The sequence below is a fragment of the Peromyscus leucopus genome, chromosome 5, assembly GCF_004664715.2.
Source record: "Peromyscus leucopus breed LL Stock chromosome 5, UCI_PerLeu_2.1, whole genome shotgun sequence".
NCBI lineage: Eukaryota > Metazoa > Chordata > Mammalia > Rodentia > Cricetidae > Peromyscus > Peromyscus leucopus.
In genome coordinates, this window is record NC_051067.1 from 134,516,620 (window position 1) to 134,537,730 (window position 21,111).

General features: G+C 45.6%; 1 protein-coding gene across 4 annotated transcripts in view; it reads left to right on the forward strand.

Moving 5' to 3' along the window:
- The window catches only part of Epc1 (enhancer of polycomb homolog 1), an 86,311-nt gene extending 74,942 nt beyond the window's left edge, over positions 1-11,369 (forward strand). For 3 of the 4 annotated variants that reach the window (XM_028873046.1, XM_028873028.2, XM_028873037.2), the window contains exons 11-14: positions 6,322-6,449; positions 7,366-7,507; positions 7,617-7,980; positions 10,012-11,369. In XM_028873046.1, the coding sequence (XP_028728879.1) occupies positions 6,322-6,449; positions 7,366-7,507; positions 7,617-7,980; positions 10,012-10,084 (707 nt within the window). In that variant the 3' untranslated portion in view covers positions 10,085-11,369. Of the gene's footprint in view, positions 1-6,321; positions 6,450-6,528; positions 6,598-7,365; positions 7,508-7,616; positions 7,981-10,011 lie in introns of all 4 variants that reach the window. The other variant, XM_037206388.1, reaches the window with a different exon arrangement.
- Positions 11,370-21,111: the final 9,742 nt, after the last annotated feature.

Below are 21,111 nucleotides of genomic sequence, written 5' to 3' on the forward strand. Positions count from 1 at the left end.
AGAAAAAATAGCCATTTTCCATCAATCCGCATCATGTCACCCCCTATGGTGTAGACATTGAAACATGGAACAGACCTCCAGATTCCATTAGGATTATTTTATGTGAGGTAGTTTGCTGGCACATTACTTACGTAACCATGTTGGTGTCTGTTGCGAAGTTTCCTGTATGTTTCTCAAATGTCATTAAAAGGTGAACATTAGCAAAAGTTAGCTGGAAAAAGACCCTTGATAATCATGTAATTTTGTACCTTAATCACTATTTTTGACAATGGGGCTTTTCAAAATGCTGTATTTATTTTCATATATACTTAGAGAATAAATACCAACAGACTACACAGTGACACTCTGCTTTCATGCTTGTGAATATTTGTGAGATCTTAAAGCTCTCTCTGTGGCTCTGTAAATTATGTCATGTGTGCATTAAACATAGGTGAGTTCAGCTGACAGTCCTCGGGGACAGAGAAGAAAACCTAGCTATGGACGTGTTACAGAGAAGCCAAAGCACATTCTCCTCTAAGAAAGCACTCTCCAGAGGCAGCCTGGGTCGGACGAGGGTCTCATTTGATGTTGACGTGCAGAGTCCAGATATTGCCTCATAGGCCAATCATCTCACTCCATCATACTTGTGGTTTTAAAAATAATTTTCCTTTACACCATGACCCCTAGATGTTAAACCACACTTGGTACCAAAGAAGCCATGATTTGGACAATGCCAGAGGAATCACTGGCTATACCAAGATGTTTCAGTCTCTAGCCACGTCCTCTCTCTGAAAGCATTGCCAAGCTGAGCTTACCTGTGCTGACTTAAACAATCGGGGCAGATGGGAGTCCGTTAACACGCGGCCCTGCTGGGGAGGCCGAATGATGGCTTAAATGTAATCATTATTGGATCATTCAGTTACTGATTCAGATAACTAAAATTGCTCTACACAAACAGCACCCGCCAGGCTCCTTTCCTGAGTCGTTACTAGTGAGTTCTTAAACACTCATTTTCGAAAAGGAAATTCTGAAGGAAGGTGCCAGGAGTCCACTCATTTCCTTGAAGAGTGCCTGGTTGTGTAGCTTGTTCCCGCTGCTTGGGATCCACGTTGCTTGCTTCCCAGTCTCGGCCATATCACATACTGTGTACCACAGAGGGTGTCCCGAACAGGACATGTCTGATGTTGGGTAGCCTCTGTGGAGGTGTTGGTGGATCCTGTATCCCCACACACACACACACACACTTTTTTTTTAAAAATATTTATTTATTTATTTATTTATTTATTTATTTATTTATTTATTTATTTTGTATACAGTGTTCTGCCTGCAGGTCAGAAGAGGGCACCAGATCTCACTATAGATGGCTGTGAGCCACCATGTGGGTGCTGGGAATTTAACTCAGGTCCTCTGGAAGGGCAGCCAGTGCTCTTAACCCCTGAGCCATCTCTGCAGCTGCATCCCCTTTGTAACAGAATGAGGATCTTGGAGAGACCTGCTGATAAGGATTTAGAATTTCTAGGGCTAGAGCTACTTAGGAATAAATTATTTCTTCTTAATAATCATTAGTTAATCTGTAATTTGGACTGTTACCAAATAGTTTTCTAGGCCTTTTAATCTATAATAGCACCTTTTCAAATTCAGTGTTTGCTCAGTAGTTAAGCATTCATTTTGTGCACTTGAAATTGAAGGGATATCAAATTACCATAATTAGACAAGACACTATTTCAGGGGCTGGCAACATGGCTCAGTGGGTAAAGGCTGCTTGCTGCCAAGCCTGCCATCCTGAGTTCTATCCCCAGTATCCACATAGTGGAAGGAGAGAGTCACCTCCCACGAGTTGTCCTTTGTCCCTCTGGTGCACTTGCACACTCTGTCTCTCTCATAGAGAGGGCAAGACACACACACACACACACACACACACACACACACGGAAGGAAATGTATGTGTGGGTGGATGTTTCAGAAAGACTAAAACTCCTACTACAGTGATGCCTTAAAATTCTAGTTCCCAATGAAATTTAGCATCATTGTAAGTTGTTTGCCTAGACTCACACCATCTGTAAAAATCCGCTTTGTTTCTGTAAGTGACATGTTCTGTGCATAGAATTAGTATGTTTGACTTAATCTGTGTGTGGGAAGGACTATAGTCTTGTGCACTGATTGTTGTTACATTTGGAAGTCTCCCGGACCCTGAGCTTTGTTGAAAGCTTGCTAATCCAGAATCTTTTCTGGACGATGGACTTCTCACTCGGCACCTGCGTGAGGTGCCCTGTGAGTTCGGCACACCGTGCATGTAGATGTAGTGTGTGTAGATGGTGCACGGGCAGGCACGGCACCCCCAGATTAGCACAGGGCTAGGGAAATGCCGCTCACATTGGAGCGGCTCAAATTGGAGCCGTCCATAGCCGGTGTGCCCAGCTCTGACACAGCTGGCCACCGACTGGATTGCAACACCCCTTGTTTACAAGTTGGGTTTTTCAGGTGGTTAAAAGCTTGGGAACCCCACTGATTTCAGCTCCTTCATGCAGGGATCCTACTAATTAGTCATTTCACTTCAGAGTTATTTTGCTTGTTTGTTTGTTTTTGTGGGGCTGGGGTTTGAATCTAGGGTCTCCTGCATGCTAGGCAAGTGCTCTACCACTAAGCCATATCCCCAACTTTTGTTTTAATCACCTTTTTTTTTTTAGGCCTGTTAGAATCAGAAGTTGCTGACTCGAGGATATGTTTTAAAACAGATTTGTGGCTTTTGTGTGTTTTTTTAATGAAGTATAAATGCCTTTAAATAACCCAGACTCCATTTTGAAATGGCTCATTTCTTTCTGGTATCCCTCACACCACACCCCGCACCCCCTTAAGCACCTCAGTTAGACTGCTGACGCTACAGGGGTGTGTGCCTGTAACTTAGACAGATCCAGGCACTGGGTGGTGGTGGTGGCACATGCCTTTCATCCCAGCACTGAGCTCTATGAGTTCGAGGTCAGCCTGGTCTACAGAGCGAGTTCCAGGACAGCCAGAGCTGTTACACAGAGAAACCCTCTCTGGAAAAACCAGCAAAGGGAAAAAAAGAGGGTGGTTTCTGACATCTGCTTGAGTATTTCTGATGAGGGGGAAATAAAACAGATCAAGTTATTCTACACTGAAGGATCTTGCTTAGAAGCTTATCCATACATCATGCCAAAAGCAGCCTCCTCGAGTTCAGACTTGTGTCTTCTTATGGCAGTGTGCTAGGTGTGTGCACTCTCCCTGTCACACTGTCCCCCAGAGATCGCAGTCCCACTGCCCCCCAGCCCTCCGCCTGCCCCGGGGCTTAACTTCTGCATTTATTCCACAAACATTCTTGCTGGTTAGGGACCCTGCATGCACGGATTCTTTTTTCCTAAGCATTTTGCTCATACAGATGAATAGCTAAGGTTTTTATTATAGCTTGTGAATTCCAAATCTAAAGCTGTTTTTCTCTGTTTTAAATTTGAAGTCTCACCAACTGGTGGTGGTGGTGGTGGTGGTGGTGGTGGTGGTGGTGGTGGTGTGTGTGTGTGTGTGTTTTCATCCGCTTTGTGACTCCAGGACCTCAGTCTTCATCTCCAGTGTGAGGTTATAGGAGGAAGTTAGGGTCCAACACCCTCACCTGACCACAGCCCTTTTGGTTCTGCAAAGCCGTCTAGATTTGCTTGGTTGCCTATGCCTGTCGTTTCTTAGACTTGACTGCTGCGCTTTATCTGAAGTAGATGTAAACCTGGAAACTTCCTGCCTTGATGCCCTGGTTCATAGTCGAAGTTTCAGAAAGCAGCCACACGTTCACTTTACTCCATGGAGCATTTGATTAGACCTTGAGTGCTTCTACAACTCTGTGATAAATAGGAATATAAAATCCAGTCCACGTTTTAATTATGCACATTCACTACCTTGCCTTTGTACAAATTCACATCCTTAATTTTATTTCTGAGAGGGAGCTAAGAGGACTTTGGCAGTTCATCCCTGTCACGTTGAAATGAAGATGCTGAACCACAAAGGGCAGCATGCTCTTGAGGCTGCTGTTTGTGAGAGGCTTGTATCACCTCACTGCCAGCCTGTTTGTTGCTCTGTTAATTACAGATCATTTACCAGAAACATCCAGGCCAGATTTTACACCTAGACTCCAGACAGAATAGCTTCATCAAAAAACAGCTATTTCAACCTAGCGATGGTGGCACACACCTTTAATCCCAGCAATCAAGAGACAGAGGCAGGTGGATCTCTATGAGTTCAAGGCCAGCCTGGGCTACAGAGTGAGTTCCAGGAAAGGCTCCAAAGCTACGCAGAGAAACCCTGTCTCGAAAAACCAAAAGAAACAGCCATCTCAGATTGGGAGTTGGCTGGCTGTGGGTTAAGTATTATGTCTTTATCTCTGCATCTGCATCGCCAGGAGACAGATGTTAGGATGAGATTGACACACCCCCAGAAACTGGGGTGAGCTTGATTTAACTAGGGCAAAAGTATTTGGAAGTTCATTCAAAGTTGATTCCCAGTTAATTACCACTAAATGCTTAACTAAAACACAAATATCAAAGATACACAGAAGAATTTTGCAGGGAAAAGGCATTGTTATTTATGAGCATTTCTGTTTGCTTTCACTCATACCAGAGGTCTTGAGTGAATGCTGAATTAGGATTTTTCTAAGTGTGTGATGACCTGATCCTTCTAGAAATATTTTTACTTTAATTACTAAATATTCCCTATTGGAAAAGTAAAGGCCGAGGCAACACATTTGCTTTTAGGAAGTTAAAGTAACTTTCAAACACACTGGTAAAAAAATATCTAATAAATTAAGTATCTTAAGGTTTAAAGTCTTCTAGAAAATAGTTACATTAACTGTGAACCTTTACTCCAGACAGCGTTCATGGTTTAGACCCAGTCACTTTTATTAAGTGTTGATGTGCGCATGACAGGAATAACTTATGTCCTAGTATCAGTAAGTATCTCATAGAGCTTGATGTGTAGATTACAAACAGTAGGAAAAAACTTACAAGTCAGAGAGACCAGTTCAATGGAGCTGTAACACACAGAAGAAGAGGATCAATGGGAGCATTTTTCCAGTGAGAAGGTACTTTTTTTTGCCCATGTGGCCCATGAATTTAGAAGACCGTGTATAGGTGCAAATAGTTGTACGGCCCTTGGCTTCTAGGTCCTTCCCAGTCCATTCCATGTGTGGTGGGCATGCTGGCTGTTGTCTAGTAGTATCAGGCAGAAACCGGATCCTCGAGGTTAGGTGAAAACAAGAAAACTTGACTGAGTGGGCTGATGTTCCAACTAAAAGAGACTTCGTAGCAAGCAAATCGGGTGGGTGTGTTTGAAAACTGTAGCTTGAGCTCAAGGAGCTTTGGGTAATCAGTAGGTGCCCTGGTACCTGGGGGATACCTTAAAATAACTTCTACTCAGACAGGAAAGGTTGCTTTAAAGAAGTCCTTGCAGTCAGGTAGTTCTGGTGTTATGTGCTTTTCTCTCCCCCCCCCCCTTTTTTTTTTAAACTGGCAAAAGGAAAAGAATAAAGAAACAGGTTTCCTTTTTAAAACTGCACACACTTTTTGGGGTAATAAATGAACATTTTTTTGTTTGTCTTTTTTAGAACTGAGCTCTCCATAGACACACATAGTAGCATAACACAGTGTCTTTCCTCAGTCATCACTCTGTACAGTAATCAGCATAACTCCGTTCTTATTGACTGGATTTTGTCCAGGTGGGTTAATTGGGTGGGGAAAAGTCATTAACTTAACATTGGAAACTCCTTTTCTTCCTGTTGAACTTAAAAGATTAGTTGTTTTTGTTTTTTTTTTTTTTTTTAAAGTAATAAGCTATCTGATTTACCTTTTATTTAGAGGAAACCTTTGTAATGACTAAAATAAGAAGCTATGTGGAAATTAGTGTTTGCACACAGCGCTCTGGGGAAGGCCTGGGCGCCTTGGCATGGCAGTCTGGATAAAGTAGGAGCGCAATGGTGGTCAGCAGGTTTCACCTCATGCTCAGCACAAAGTGCATCTCCAAGCCTGTGGACTGAGAACACAAGAGCACTTTATACACTGTCCAGCACAAGGGTCACAGCTTAGAAAAGCAAGAGTTTCCTGTATTTAATTCGGGAAGCTTCACTCTCTTTTTTTCTTTATATTGAAGCCACTTTTGTTAAATGTGGCAGAAGAAGCTGGGGTTTCCACCTAGAAGTGATCTCTAGCAGGATCATATCTACCCAAATGCTTCAGTTTTGCACAAAACCATCCTTTTCTGATGCTGGATATTTTTTTTTTTTTTAGTGTTGTAAGGTGTCTTTGGTGTGTGTGCATTTTTGTGAATCGTCTCCTTGTTTTCTGTTAAGCATTTACAGCCGAACAATACCAGCAACACCAGCAGCAACTGGCGCTCATGCAGCAGCAGCAGCTTGCACAAACTCAGCAACAGCAAGCAAATAGTAATTCCTCCTCCACCGCCGCCGCCGCGCCACAGGTGAGGGACTTGTGTGTCTTATGATCATCCTCATTGTCTCCCGCCAGAGTTCATCTCTAATTGCCAAGTGTTGTCATAGAACCTTGCATCTAACCAGCAGAAAAGTGGCTTTGGCCTGAATATACAGGGTTTAGAAAGAACATTCCAGGTGAGTATGGAAGCGGTTCCTTCTGCTGCCTTTTGTACAGAGTAACATGAGAACGTAGTTCCCTTAGCTGTAAAGCTGCTGCGGTCTGACCTGTGTCTGCAGTGGCGCTGCCCGCAGCCCGGAGCCCCCCGTGCAGCTCACTCTCCAGGTTCAGAATTAAACCCAAACCTGTTCTGCTCTTTAAAACGACTCTTAAACTTAAAGCAGGGGGAAATATTTGCTGTATAGATAGATTTGGGGCTGAAAGGCTGAGAATTGAGTCTTGTAAGCGTCTTAAAGGGAATTTCACAAGAGGCCTTTTTAATTCTTAAATTATATCTTTTTTATTAAGGGATGATTGTCTTACTAGTTCAGAGATGTCTTTGGTTGTGTGGTGGTTGGGTATGAGCAGTGAGGGTGGGGAGGGAGGGAGGGAAATAGAGAACAGGTGAATAGAGGTTACATGGAAGCTTACGTATTTGCCTTATAAATTTGACTGTTTGAGAAATATATTTCTAACCACTCAGTTGGAACTTCTTGCTGTTATCGCATTCTGTACTAAAGGCATTATTTTTTTTTTTGATAATTGTCTTATATACACTATATTATCTTATAGGAAGATGAAAATGTATAAACCTTTAGATGGGGAACTTTTCTGTCTCTGAGAAGAGACTAAGGTTTCCTGGCAGCCAGCTTTCAGTGCTGTTGAAGCTGACTTTGGTGCACCTGTGTGTCTGTATGCTGGTGGAAGCCGTTACATTGACGGCTGGCCTTGTGTTTTCCTTCCAGGGTTTTGTCTCTAAGACTCTGGATTCTGCTAGTGCGCAATTTGCTGCTTCTGCTTTGATGACGTCAGAACAGCTGATGGGATTCAAGATGAAGGATGATGTGGTGCTTGGGATTGGGGTGAATGGCGTCCTTCCGGCCTCAGGTGAGGATCAAGACATCTGCATGGCCTCGTGTTTACACGCATGCATGTTTGTACACGTTGTGATGCAGCCGCCCAGTGCGGTGTTTACCTGCTTTCTTTCCCTCCCCAGGAGTATACAAGGGCTTACACCTCGGCGGCACTACACCAACAGCGCTTGTGCATACGACTCCGTCGACAGCAGGCTCAGCTTTGTTACAGCCTTCAAATATGACACAGACTTCAGCTTCCCACAGTGCACTGAGTCATCAAGTGACTGCTGCCAATTCTGCGACAACTCAGGTTCTGTTTGGGAACAACATTCGATTAACTGTACCTTCATCGGTCCCCACTGTAAACTCTATCGCCCCAATAAACGCACGACATATACCTAGGACTTTAAGTGCTGTTCCGTCATCTGCCTTAAAGCTGGCTGCCGCGGCAAACTGTCAAGTTTCCAAGGTCCCCTCCTCATCCTCTGTAGATTCCGTTCCAAGGTGAGTAGTTATTCTAAGCTTAAAATGGTGGGAAAGTAAGGCACCTCACTTCAGCCTTCTACGTATTGAAAAAGTTAGATACAAGAACCCTCATTTACTTAAGAACTAAGCAAGTGGATGTTGTGATTCTGTTAGTGAATTCACTTTTAGTTGAGAATGAGCCAGTTCACTCACTGAGATAGTGAGTATTGCCTATGTGACTTGGGCCTCTCTCACTCTCTCTATTTATAATGATACTTTGTTTGTTTTTGTTTTTTTTCGAGACAGGGTTTCTCTGTGTAGTTTTGGTGCCTGTCCTGGATCTCGCTCTGCAGACCAGGCTGGCCTCGAACTCACAGAGTGCTGGGATTAAAGGCGGGGAAATACCAGTGGTTAACAAGTGCTCGGTTTCCTAGGGCCTCAGGGAGCTTAGGAGAAAAGGAGTGACAGGAGGAGAGCAGATCACACCAGCAGCTTCAGCCAGTGCTCTTCTAAAGGTCCTGAGTTCAATTCCCAGCACCCGCATGGTGGCTCACAACCATCTGTAATGAGATCTGACGCCCTCTTCTGGCCTGCAGGCAAAACACTGTAGACATAATAAATAAATAAATCTTTAAAAAAAAAAAAGACTTCATCCAAGAGCGAGAGCAGTTTTGTCGCAGCCTGTTGGGAGCCTTTACTTTGCACACCACAATCCCTGTCCGCTCAGTTCCAGCTGTATTGCTGGGCCACTCGTGGCTGATCATCCGACTGTGGTTCCACTCTTCCCCCACCACCAGCCATCATGACTTCCGTTGCTGTGGAATTGTACACACATGGGAACGTTTATAGTACGTGGGACTTCTCAGATCTTGTCTCTATTGAAAAGCAGGAAACAAATTCCTGGAGGTCAGTGGTCTTTCCAGGGATACCTCTAGAACTTAGTGATCTGGTTACTAGTCCTGCATCTGCCTCACTTGGTGAGGTTCATTAGGACCCAGATTTAAAGTCCTGACGTGAATCTTAGTCGTTTGTGTTTGGGGTTGAAGGCGGGAGATGGCCCCGTGGGTGAAGGTGCCTGCCGCCAAGCCTGACAGCCTGAGTCTGACCCACTTTACCCACGTGGTGGATGGAGAGCAGCAACTCCTGCCAGTTGTCCTCTGGCCTCCACACTGGCATTCGTGTGCCCACATACGGTTATATGAGGTTCAAAGTGGTTCCCAGCCGAGGAAGAGGGTTTAGTTGGTAAGTTACTTGCCAATGCAAACAGGAGCGTCTGAGTTCAGACCCTGAGATCCCACATTTTTTTAAAAAAGTTACACGTAGTGTTGAGTGCGTATAACCCCTCCACTGTAGGAGGTGCGGCAAGGGATGGGATGGGCAGATCCCTAAAGCTCCTTGCCAGCCCAGCCATCTCTGTGATCTTCAAGTTAGGTGAGAAACCCTATCTCAGAAAGTAAGGTAAAGTGATAGGAAAGGGGCCGCCATCTGCCTCGGGTCTCCACGTGCACACGCACACACACACACACACACACACACACACACACACCCTAAAAAGGAATAAAAGCTTAGGCTGCTGAGCTGGTTCAGTAGGTGAAGGTACTTGCCACTAAGCCTCACAAGCTGTTTGACCCCCAGCATCTACATGGTAGAAGAAGAGACTGACTCCCGAGAAGTTCAGCTATGACATACTATGATATACTGTCACGAGCACACTTGTGTATCCCATGCACACTAAATAAATAAGTAAATAATGCGAGAAGAGAAGGTGAGTGTGGAAGGCGGTGGCTGTAGCTGTGCCTTGCAGAGCGTGAGAAGCTGGGGAGTCAGTGTGCAGGCCTCTGGGTCACTCGGGCTCTTCTACAAGTTTTCAGCAGGCCAGTTGGCCACGGAATTAACTGCTGACACCTGATTTCTGCTTGCCTGTTTTTCATAATTATAAAAATTCATACTCCTCTTCGCTCCGCTGTCCATAAGTAAAGATTCTCCCCGTAATTGAAGATAACTAGTGTTCTTCCTTGGTGTGCTCCGTTTGTACGTGATGGTTAAGTAACTGAGCTTTCATCCCACCAGGGAAAATCATGACTCGGAAAAGCCAGCCCTGAACAATCTAGCCGACAACACAGTAGCGATGGAGGTGACGTAGCTTCCTGGGAACGGGACTGCAGCCTGGGGACACGATCAGGTGCTATGCATCAGAGGCGTTGGAACGCAGGGGAGGACGGAATGCACACATGCGTTTCCATGGCAGCTGTGGGACTCGGCAGCACTGCGCATCTCTCATGCTTCAACTTTTCTTTTCTTACTGTTAATAGGAAAAAAAATCAACATCTGTAAATTAAGAATACAGCAATTATCTGTATAGTACTGCATATTTGTAATACCCTTGTATATATGTTACTTGAATACAGAAATGTTCATTTGTGATGCTTTGCACTTGGGGGCGGGGGGTGGGGAATAAACTGCAACCAGAGTGTGAGCTGTGTAGCTGGTGTCATCACATCATGTGCATGGTGCGGAACCTGCTGTCTATTTATTGTGCCGTGTTTACAGGTTTTGTACACTGTACCCTCATTGGTTCCTGTGCTGTAGTAAGTGTGTTAGGTAGCTGTGGACTCCTTGGTATTTTGTAAATGGTATAACATAACTTGGTTCCCTCTGGGTCCTTGAGTTTTCTGTGTATCATGTGAAAAAAAATGGTGACATACATACAGAATTTTACAAAAAAAAAAAAAAGGCACCAGTTTTTTTTAAAATGGGGAATGTACTGTTCAATGGGGATCTTCTGGTCTTCTACCATTAGGACGCGCAACAAGCTAAAAATGAAGTCTCTTGACCCTCCCGTCCCCGCCCGCCCGCCCGCCCGCCCGCCCGCCTGCAAGCTTGGGCGGCCCCGGTACTTAAAGCACTAATGTTACGTTGCTGCTCTGCAAACAGCCCAGTCGTCCCATTTCCTCCCACCAAAAGTGTTAAATCAAGTACGCAAACGGAGTCCTTACAACTGGAGTTTATGTTGTCTTGCCCTTTTTTTAGCACAAAAAGATGTACTTTTTTATTGTGGAATCGTTTAAAGACTTCATTCTTTACTTGTTCTTACAGAAAGGATATAGGGAGAAGAATGCAGTAATTGCTGTCCGTGTATCGTCATTCCAGTGTGTAAAACAGCCAGCCAGCTTTTTTCCTTTTAAGATTCTCCAGAAGGCTGCGAGGCCAGAGCCACAAATATCGGGTGCCTTCCTTTGGAAATATTTGACCTCTCTTCTGTGAAGAGAATGGTACTTACCAGACTACTACTAGTGCTTTGTCAGTACCGGAGTCTGAATGCCCAGTCCAATGGCATACGTTATCCTTAAGGTTTTTAATCCCACCTGGAAACATTGTGATAGAATTCTCACAAAATAAACCCAGGGCATTACATGTTGACAAACTAACGCGCAGTGGTCTTTGCTTTTATTTTCAACCCCAGAACTCTGTGTGACTGTCTGTTATTTTAGAAAAGGGGTGAGGGGAGACTCCCATGTTTTCAGTGGTTATTTTGACATGACTCTATGCCTACATCAGAGAAAGAAATCCCTGCCCTCAATTTATAACCTCATGGAGGTGAGAGTAAATGAGATGTAAAATGTGTTTTACCTACTGCGAAGCAAAGAGTTTGGAAAAGGCAGGGCCAGTGAGCTAGCGTAGAAGGCCAAAGGTGCTCACTGTGTCAAGCTGGGTCAGAGACACGGTAGCAGAAGCAGCTGGTCAGAGGGGAGCATCAGTCCGGGGATGAGAGGGAGCAGAGGGTGCGAACAGCAGCGGTGTGTGGCATGGAGAAGGGGGGGTGATGGAGCCAGGTGCGAACAGCAGCAGTGTGTGGCATGGAGAAGGGGGGTGATGGAGCCAGGTGGGAACAGCAGCAGTGTGTGGCATGGAGAAGTGGGGGTGATGGAGCCAGGTGGGAACAGCAGCGGTGTGTGGCATGGAGAAGGGGGGGTGATGGAGCCAGGTGGGAACAGCAGCAGTGTGTGGCATGGAGAAGGTATGACGAGCTATGCATGCAGGCAAAGGCTCTGCCTTCTGTACAGAAAAGAGCTTGGAGCAGAGAAGTTCAACTGCCTCAGTGTCCAAACTAGACTTCAGAACTCACGTACAAACCAGGTAGTTACATGTGCTTGTCATCCCAGGGCTGAAGGGGGGCGGGGAGGGGGATAATGCAGCCTCAGGGCTCACTGTCCAGCTAGACCAGCCTACTTTGGAAACCAGGCAACAGGAGACTCAACAAACAAGGTGGGCCCCACCTGAGGGAGCCCTCTGGCCTCCACATGGACGAACAGACAAAACTCAAGTTCAAGATATTTCACCTGAGCAGATGACCATGGTTAAAAATATGGTAAGAGGAAGTAGGTCTAGGGAATTGGGAAGGGTTGAGATGCTCATTCAACATCCAACTCAAGATGAAAGCATGCCACAGAAACTGGTGGGTGTTGGGAGGGGTTGAGCTGGAGATCAAACATTAAGAATCTTTGTGGTTGCAGTTGGAGGCATAAGGTTACAAAAAGCAAGGGATACAAGAGTCTACTGTGGCAAGGTGGTTTTGAGTTCCTTTTACCTCTAAGAATCCCCTGCCTTGAAGGAGTAGCCAGCTAATGTATAAGGAGAAAGCAGGTCTGTCCTTCTATCCAGTGTGTAGTCAGAGAGACTGTGAAAACCTAAATCTATAAACTGCTGGCATAAAGAAATGTGCCGCAGAATAACTCAGGTCGGGGTCGGAATTGCTGGAGTGCATGCTACAGATAGAGTAAGTCCAAGGTCCTCAGAAGCCTGCCCTCTGTGTCTGCAGGCAAATTCCTAAGTGTTCCTGGGAACGAGGCAGTGAGGAGTCCTGGCTGTACTGGGTTGCTGGTTGACAGGTAGTGGTCGTGGTCCACACAGCATCTGCTCTGCTGCATCACAACTGAGATTCAGGGAATATCCAAACTCATACGCACATTTTCAAAAGGAGATGCCTTCAAAACAAGTTTGGAGGGACCCCTACACTACGTTTCCAGTACTTTTGCTACCATGTTGTAATCGCATGAAATAAAAGTCGTGGTAGCCAAACAGCAGCTTAAACAAGAAGGCCTTGGGGAAAATGAGAAAAGGTCCCAGTGGCTGACAGTCCCAGGCTTGAACTCAACCTGCCAGACTCCAAAGGTGGCAGTGTTTGTCTACAGCTCTTCTGTGATTAGACAGATGCCGTTTCCTTGGTAACCGTCCTTACCATGGTTACCAAGGTAACCTTAGAGGACACTATCACTAAGCTTTGGTCTGGATTCATGAACAAAACCTCAGATACATCACAGACACTGGCTTTTTACCTAGGTAAAGGAGTTTTGTTCTTTTAAACTCCAAATTGTATGGCTTTGGGGTTTTGTTGTTTGTAGGGTTTGGTTTTGTTGTTGTTGTTGTTGGCGGGGGTGGGGTTAGTACAAAAATAATAGCAGCCACAGAGAAACAGACAAACAGCACATCAGCACAACTGCATATTAACAGTGTCAGGCGCTCCAGCAGAAGCTGAGGCAGGCAATCAAAGCCCAGCTCCTTTGAGGCTTCCGTCCCGATGGGCTCTGCCTTGCATGATGGACTCAGCGAGATTAAAGCACCATCCTATTAACATGACTATCTTGAAATCAGAATAATGTAACACAATCACTTAATTTTTTTTCAAGTAAATGTAACATCCAGCCTCTGAAAGTACGGACCACACGACTGAGTAAAGCAGGTATAATATTCCAGAATATTCTGAATAGGTACAGAAGCTAAAAAATGGGGAATGGTCTACATTTGTAACTCTATAGAAGAGTAGGGCCACTAGTGTGGGAGAACTTCAGTGTTACAGAAGGTTGGCTTGCTTATCGGTGTGCGGGCAGGTGTACATGTGTGAAGGGGGTAATGTATGAGTGGGGGTACATGTGCATGGGTGTGGATGTGTGTGCCTGTGGGTGTGGTGTGCATAGGTGTGGAGTGGGTATGTGGCAGTGTGTATCTGTACATGGAGACCAGAGCTCAGTGTCTTTTCCAGTATTTTTTTTTTTTATTGTTACTGCATTTGAGTGTGTGTGCCACAGCATGTGTGTAGACATCAGAGAACAACTTGCAGGCTGAGTCTCCCATGGAACCAAACACTCATGGGTTGGCTAGGCTGACAAACTCCAGGATCCCATCTCTGCCCTCTGGCATTCCGATCATATGCCACCACATCCAGCTTTTATGTGTGTGCTGGGGATTCAAACAACCCACGTCCTCAGGCTTGCATGGAAGGCGCTTTCCTGGTTCAACACCTAGCACGCTAACAGCTTTATTTTCTTTTTTAACTTGATTGTACCATGTGTAGGAGCTTTGTGAGCAGCAACATTGTGTCAGGATATCAAAGATTGACCATACCTGGCAAAAATGGACTCTCAGTTCTAGAAAAAGCCAGACGTGCAGAAGACATTTATTTCAGGGAGTTGAAATCAAGGGGACTGCGATTCAACCCTTTGAAGTCGCCAAGGGCAGAGCGCTTCATGCTCTGTGCCGCTGCTGCCAGCGAGTGGGCATCATCCTGTATCTTCCCAATGCCTTCTGTGCACTCGAAGCCCCCACCGCCTAGGCTCCCCTGGGAATGACCCTCCCCTCCTCTCCAGCCAGCCCTGGATAGTGCTATAAACTGGGCACTTGGAAAATGTTCTCAATAATCTTGTCATCTCAAAATTCTCAGAATCAAGGCCCCTGGGCACAATTCCACCTACATGTAAGGATGTTCGGTCCTGTGGTCCTACGTGAATGGCCCCGGAACCCCAGTTCATGGGTCACATACGTGAAATGGAGCACAAAACTGACAACCTTGCTAATAAATACATGTTGGGTGAATATGCTGTTTGTCCGTTCCTGTTATTTTCAAATTTAAAATCTTTCTGACAGGAAAACTTTTTTTAATTATAAATTTGTCTCTGTGTGTGCATGTGTGAGCTGCAGCTTGAGTATGAGCTGCAGCGTGAGTGTGAGCTGCAGCATGAGTGCGAGCTGCAGCATGAGTGCAGAAGTCAGAGGACAACTCTCTACCAGGTGGGTGGTCGATCCTGGGTCATCAACCTTGGCAGTGGGCACCTTCACCTGCTGAGCTATCTCACAGGCTCAACATGGCAAAACTTTCACTGAAAGAATTCCTGTCTAGAACCTAATATGTAAAGCAAATAGAAGTAGATCCATTCTACTTCGTGTTAGTGCTTTCCCACTCTTGACAAAATTATATGTCAATAATGTAAATGAACCAATCGGGGACTAGAAAGACGGCTCAACAGTTAAAATGGCTTGCTGCTCTTACAAGAGAACCTGAGGTTCCCTCCTCTCGGATCTTACCATCACAGAGGGCTTCATCACTCAGATTGTTCTAGTTCATTTACATTGCTGTGGTGAACACCATGATAAGAACAACATTGGGGGAAAAGGATTTGACTCCTCTTACAGCTTATAGACCATCATGAAGGAAAGTCAGGCCAGGAACTTTAGGCAGCAGCCTAGAAGCAGGAATGGACACAGAAGCCAGTTCAAAACCAGCCTGGACTACAGTTCAAAGACACTGTACTTAAACAAAATAAAACAAAATGATTACAAGAAAAAAAAAATCTCCAGATGTGGTGATACATGCCTTTAATCCTAGTACTCAGGAGGCAGAGCCAGGCGGATCTCTGTGAGTTAGAGGCCAGCCTGGGCTACAGAGCCAGTTCCAGGACAGCCAAGGCTACATAATAGAGATGTGCTGTCTCAAAAAAGAAACAAAAAAAATTACAGAACAATGTATCCACAAATATCAGTGCACCATGTGCATGCACACACAAATACCAAAAGTTTTAACAAATTAATTGTAACAGTATACACAATTTCCAGCCCAGCTTCCAGACCTTACAGGAGGGAATTGGTGCTGGAGATGATTTCAGTCACCAATGGCCAATGACTTAATTGTTGGTATCTACTTATTAAACATCCATAAAAACCACTACACAATGGGGCCCTAGGTCGGGTGAATGTAAGGACTGTCAGTAAAAGTTACGTGAAAACCACGTATGTACACAGCTAACTAGATAGATACATAACTTACATAAGATGCATAGATAAGAAATTAATTTACCAGCTATTGCCAGTTTCTCATGAAAAGTAGGACACAGAGACCGCTAAACAGGGGAAGCGCATAAAGCAAAGGGTTGTGGGTGGCACCGTGACCAACGAGAAACTGGTTGAGAGAACTGCCGCAAGCTACTTCTTTAAAGTGGGGAACTGATGGAGAACGTCGAGGAGCAAGAGTCCGTGCCAGGCTGGCCTCTCCCTTTCAAAGAAGGGCCACCCACACACTGACGGTGTCTGCACTCAGGCAGGGCACCAAGCTGCACCGTCCAAGAGTGCATGGCCTGCGCTCCCGCTGCCCCTGACAGCCGGGCTGCAAACCATTTCAGGAGTGGTGGTGGGGTCTGCGTTGCTCCGTCCCTCCAAAGACTGTTGAACACACACCAGTAAGCTGAGACCTGTAGTTTTTCCTAGGGGGTGGGGGTGGAGGGTTCTGGTGTCGGTGCTCCCTGCGGGGAATGAAATGTAAGCTAATTGCTCTCCAGAGCAGCTGCTGAGGCTTCCGGGCTTTGGTGACCTTGTCAATCCATTCCTTCGGAAATGAGCGCCCCCTATTGGCACCACGTTCCTAGAATCCTGACATTTTTTTTAAATATAGGCCTGATAGATAGTAGTAGTTCTGATAATAATAATAGTAGTTCTATTATTATTATTATTATTATTATTATTATTATTTTGTTATTTCGAGACAGGGTTTCTCTGTGTAGTTTTGGTGCCTATCCTGGATATATATTCTCTATAGCCCAGGTTGGCCTCGAACTCACAGAGATCCGCCTGGCTCTGCCTCCAGAGTGCTGGGATTCCCGGCTGTTATTTATTTTTATCGTATGTACGTTGGTGTTTTGCCTGCAGGTATGTCTGTGTGAAGGCATCGGATCCCCTGGAACAGGAGTTACAGACACTTATGAGCTGCTATGTGGGTGCTGGGAAGCAAACCTGGGATCTCTGGAAGAGCAGCCAGTGCTCTTAACCGCTGAGCCATCTCTCCAGCCCCGCATCCTGACATCTTCACACATTGCCTGGTGTAGTGGCACTTGGCTTTAAAAACAAAAACAAAAAAATCCTGCACCATCTTGCATCTGTTTCTTTTCTCCTATGCTAATTAAATAATAGAGTGTGTCATCTGAATCTGGGTCTGACTGCTTGCCTGCCCCACAATAAACCAATCCAAGTGGGGAGATAAGATGTTGAGGCAAGAAAGGTGACTTTATTTTAAAAAAGCCAGAAATGGAAATTGTCTGCCCGAAGCCCTTGGGAGGGTTTGGGAAGAGCTGGTGACCAAGAGGGACTTACAGGCGGTAAGGTGCTCCCCGACTGGTGGGAGCCTTCCTGAAACACCTGAGCCATGACAAAAGAGGGTCCCTATTTCTTCCGGATGGAGAACAGGTACATATATAACAGTCTCCTCGGTGGTATGCTACAAAACCTGCAGGAGAGAGTGGAAACATCCCCAGTGCTCTGTTCCCATAGTTACTGCTTTTACTCCTCTCGGAGTGAGGACTTCTTACAATCTCTTCGAGCACCAGGACTGTGGCTCACCCAGGCTGAGTGTCTTACCGAGCCGCTGGTCAGGCTCTCTCAGGCTAATGCCACTTCTTTCTTTTATTAGGAAAACCTCAGAGCTGGGAGGTGACTGGTAAGAACTCTTGCTCTGCAAGTGTGAGGACCTGAGTTCAAATTCTCAGCACCGTGTGAAGACAGGGCATGGCTTCCTGTAATGGAGGGGAGAGGCGGGCGGATCTCAAGAGGTTGCTTAGTTGAAATGGCCAGCTTCCAGTACAATGAGACACTTTGTTTCAGGACAATAAGCTACAGAGTAATAAAAAAGGATACTCACTGCCCCGCTCTGGCCTCTGCAAGCACTGGCCCATGCACCCCCACACCCACGTGCATGTACCACAGAGACAAGAGACAGAGAGAAAGCCCTTTGAGGATCATAAAACCATGAGAAATATTCACCTATGTAAATGTCAAAAAAAACCCACAGCACACAGCTAGGTCACATGGAGTTATTGAATTAATAGAATAAAAAGTCTTTTTTTTTCCTCTCAAGATAATGAAATGGATGTGGCAAGTCCTAAATATTGATGCAGTCAGTCTCCTGCAGCTGTCCCCGTACTGGGAGGCAGTGGAACCCTCTGGGCTGTTCCCGAGTGGGCCCAGACCAAGCAGGACAGTTCTGTGATGCTAGAAACCAATCTTTATGGACTTCCAGACAGCCCATAAATGTAGATGCCTGCATTCTGTCACCCACTGTGATAGAATATCATCCACTCCATTGTCTAAAAGAACCAGAGGCAGAATTTCAGAAAGATGTTTGTGAACATCTGTTTATAGCAGCATTATTCATAATGGCCGAGAGATGTGAGCAGGCAGGTGTTCGTCCACAAAGCAAAAGTATTTACATACACACCTGGGAATATTACTCAGCCATGAGACTGAAGGCAGTCCTGTGTAGCCTAGAGCAATGTTGAATGCATTATACTGAGTGGTACAGAACAGCCACATACACTATCTGTGGTAGTCATCTCACAGAAGGTAAAGTGGATATGTCACCACAGGATGGCAGAGGGAGAAACAAGAGCCATTGATAGACAAAGAGATTTCAGCTTTATGAGTTCTGGCCAATGGTCCTACAACAATGTGTAATAAATTAAGCACTTAAAAATAGTTAAGGTGGTAAACTGTACCATATGTATTTTCTCACACTTAAAATTTTTAAAGCAGTGACCCTAAGCAATCAAAACTCCTCACTTTCTTTTAATCTCATTGTATTTATTATGAGTAGTGCTCCTAAGGCCACATCCATATTTGGATCCTACTACATACACGAGGGCTTGTGACAGCCAATCCCAGCTCGGCGTTCAGTGGAATCACACCGATGCTTGTCTCAGCTGTGGTGGGGTGATTTACCCCACAGAATCAGAAACAGGAAAACAGGTTGTTGCATGAAGAGTTGGTCATTAGACATTTACCAACACACCACACAGACTAAAGTTGGACCCTCTCTCCACTGTACAATAAACTAAGCACAGATGTAGAAGGTCTCTTCCTTCACAGGCACCTTTGATGGCTCTGGGGGACTGGGGGTGGGGGGTATGGGTAAGGTTATTTCTGTCCCTGGTTTCTTTTGGAGCAAGATACATGGGAAGGAAAGTAAACAGGATCACAGAGACCAGCAGGGATGCATTGAGCCCACAGTTCTGGGTTCAGACCTCGGCTTAGCTGCTGCATGGTTCACAGCTGTCCGTTCTACCTGTGCAGGGCTGGAGAGATGCTGGAGAGAAGCTGGAAAGATGCTGGAGAGAGATACTGGAGAGGTGCTGGAGAGATGCTGGAGAGGTGCTGGAGAGATGCTGGAAAGAGGTGCTGGAGAGATGCTGGAGAGAGATGCTGGAGAGGTGCTGGAGAGATGCTGGAGAGAGAGATGCTGGAGAGGTGCTGAAGAGATGCTGGAGAGATGCTGGAGAGATGCTGGAGAGGTGCTGGAGAGATGCTGGAGAGAGAGATGCTGGAGAGATGCTGGAGAGAGGTGCTGGAGAGATGCTGGAGAGAGATGCTGGAGAGAGATGCTGGAGAGGTGCTGGAGAGGTGCTGGAGAGATGCTGGAGAGATGCTGGAGAGGTGCTGGAGAGGTGCTGGAGAGATGCTGGAGAGATGCTGGAGAGAGATGCTGGAGAGATGCTGGAGAGATGCTGGAGAGATGGCTCGGTGGTTAAGAGCCAAGAGGACACACTGAGATCTGTTCCCAGTACCCACATTTGGCAGCTCACAATCAACTGTAACCACAGCTTCAGGGGGTCTGATGTCTCTGCCTCCTCAGGTGCATGCACTCATGTGCACATACTCAAACACATACACACAATTTAAAGTAAGATAAGAGATTGGACAGATGGCTTCCACTAGCCATGCCTAAAACTCCAACTCAGAAGATCCAACACTCTATTCTAGCCTCCTTTGGCGCGCACGCGCACACACACACACACACACACACACACACACACACTTTAAAATAAGCAAAAATAAATCTCTAAAAATAAAATAGGAGGGCTAGAGAGATGACTCAGTGATTAAGAGCACTTGCTTATCTTGTAGAAAGCTCGGGTCTAGTTCCTAGCATCTATCTACATAGTGGCTTATAACCACCCATGACTGCAGATGACAACAGGCATTTCTGTGGCTCACATACAAGTGCGCAGGCAAAACATCCATACACACAAAGTAAAATAAATAAATCTAAAAAATTAAGATAAAGTAGGATAAAGCTCTTAAAACTGATGCACCTCTGCGAGCCCTCAGGCAGATGTCCGATCTTGTTCTTGCACACCCCACATCAGAGACAAACATGCCTCTTTACTTATTAGCAATACAAAGATAACCCAAAGCTAGGGTTTCTGGAATCCATTCCAATCAGAGGCAACAAGATCCAGATCCCTGGAGCCACTGCCGGGAGGCTGGTTGATAAGACACTTCGCTATTGCTCTAAGCCAGTTACTGTCCTATTCAACCTCTCCAGTGAGCTGTCAGTGGTTGGTAGCCACGGGTGCCCCCTGGTGGCAATCTTGGGGATAGAGCGAAACCAAGGGGCTGCGCTGGAAGTGGAAAAAGAAACCCAAGCAGAAGCGCGTCCATGTGTGTTAAGAAGTGGGCGGGGCCTGCGTGGAATAGACGCAGAACATCTCTAGGATCGTTACCTTGTGAACGTGATGCTTTAAAACGTGTTTTTAAGGACTAGAAGATGGGCATAGCCTCACACACCTGGGGAGACTTTCGCAGGAGGGTCACGAACAGGTCGCTAGCCCATTTGTGGTCAGCCTGGGTTACATGACAAGACTCTGCCTTGTAAAAAGAAAAAGGGAAGAGATCAAAGCAATCTGTCCTGCACAAGGAGACGTCACCCAATGGGTGGTTCCTAGCTTTATGCAGATGTTCCCTAAAGTGATTTATCAAATTACCTGGCAAGAGTCAAATGCATGCTCTCTAACATCGCCACACACTACTGAATAAACTGAGAGGACGTGATAAAGGAAGCCCCTCGGGTGAGTCTGT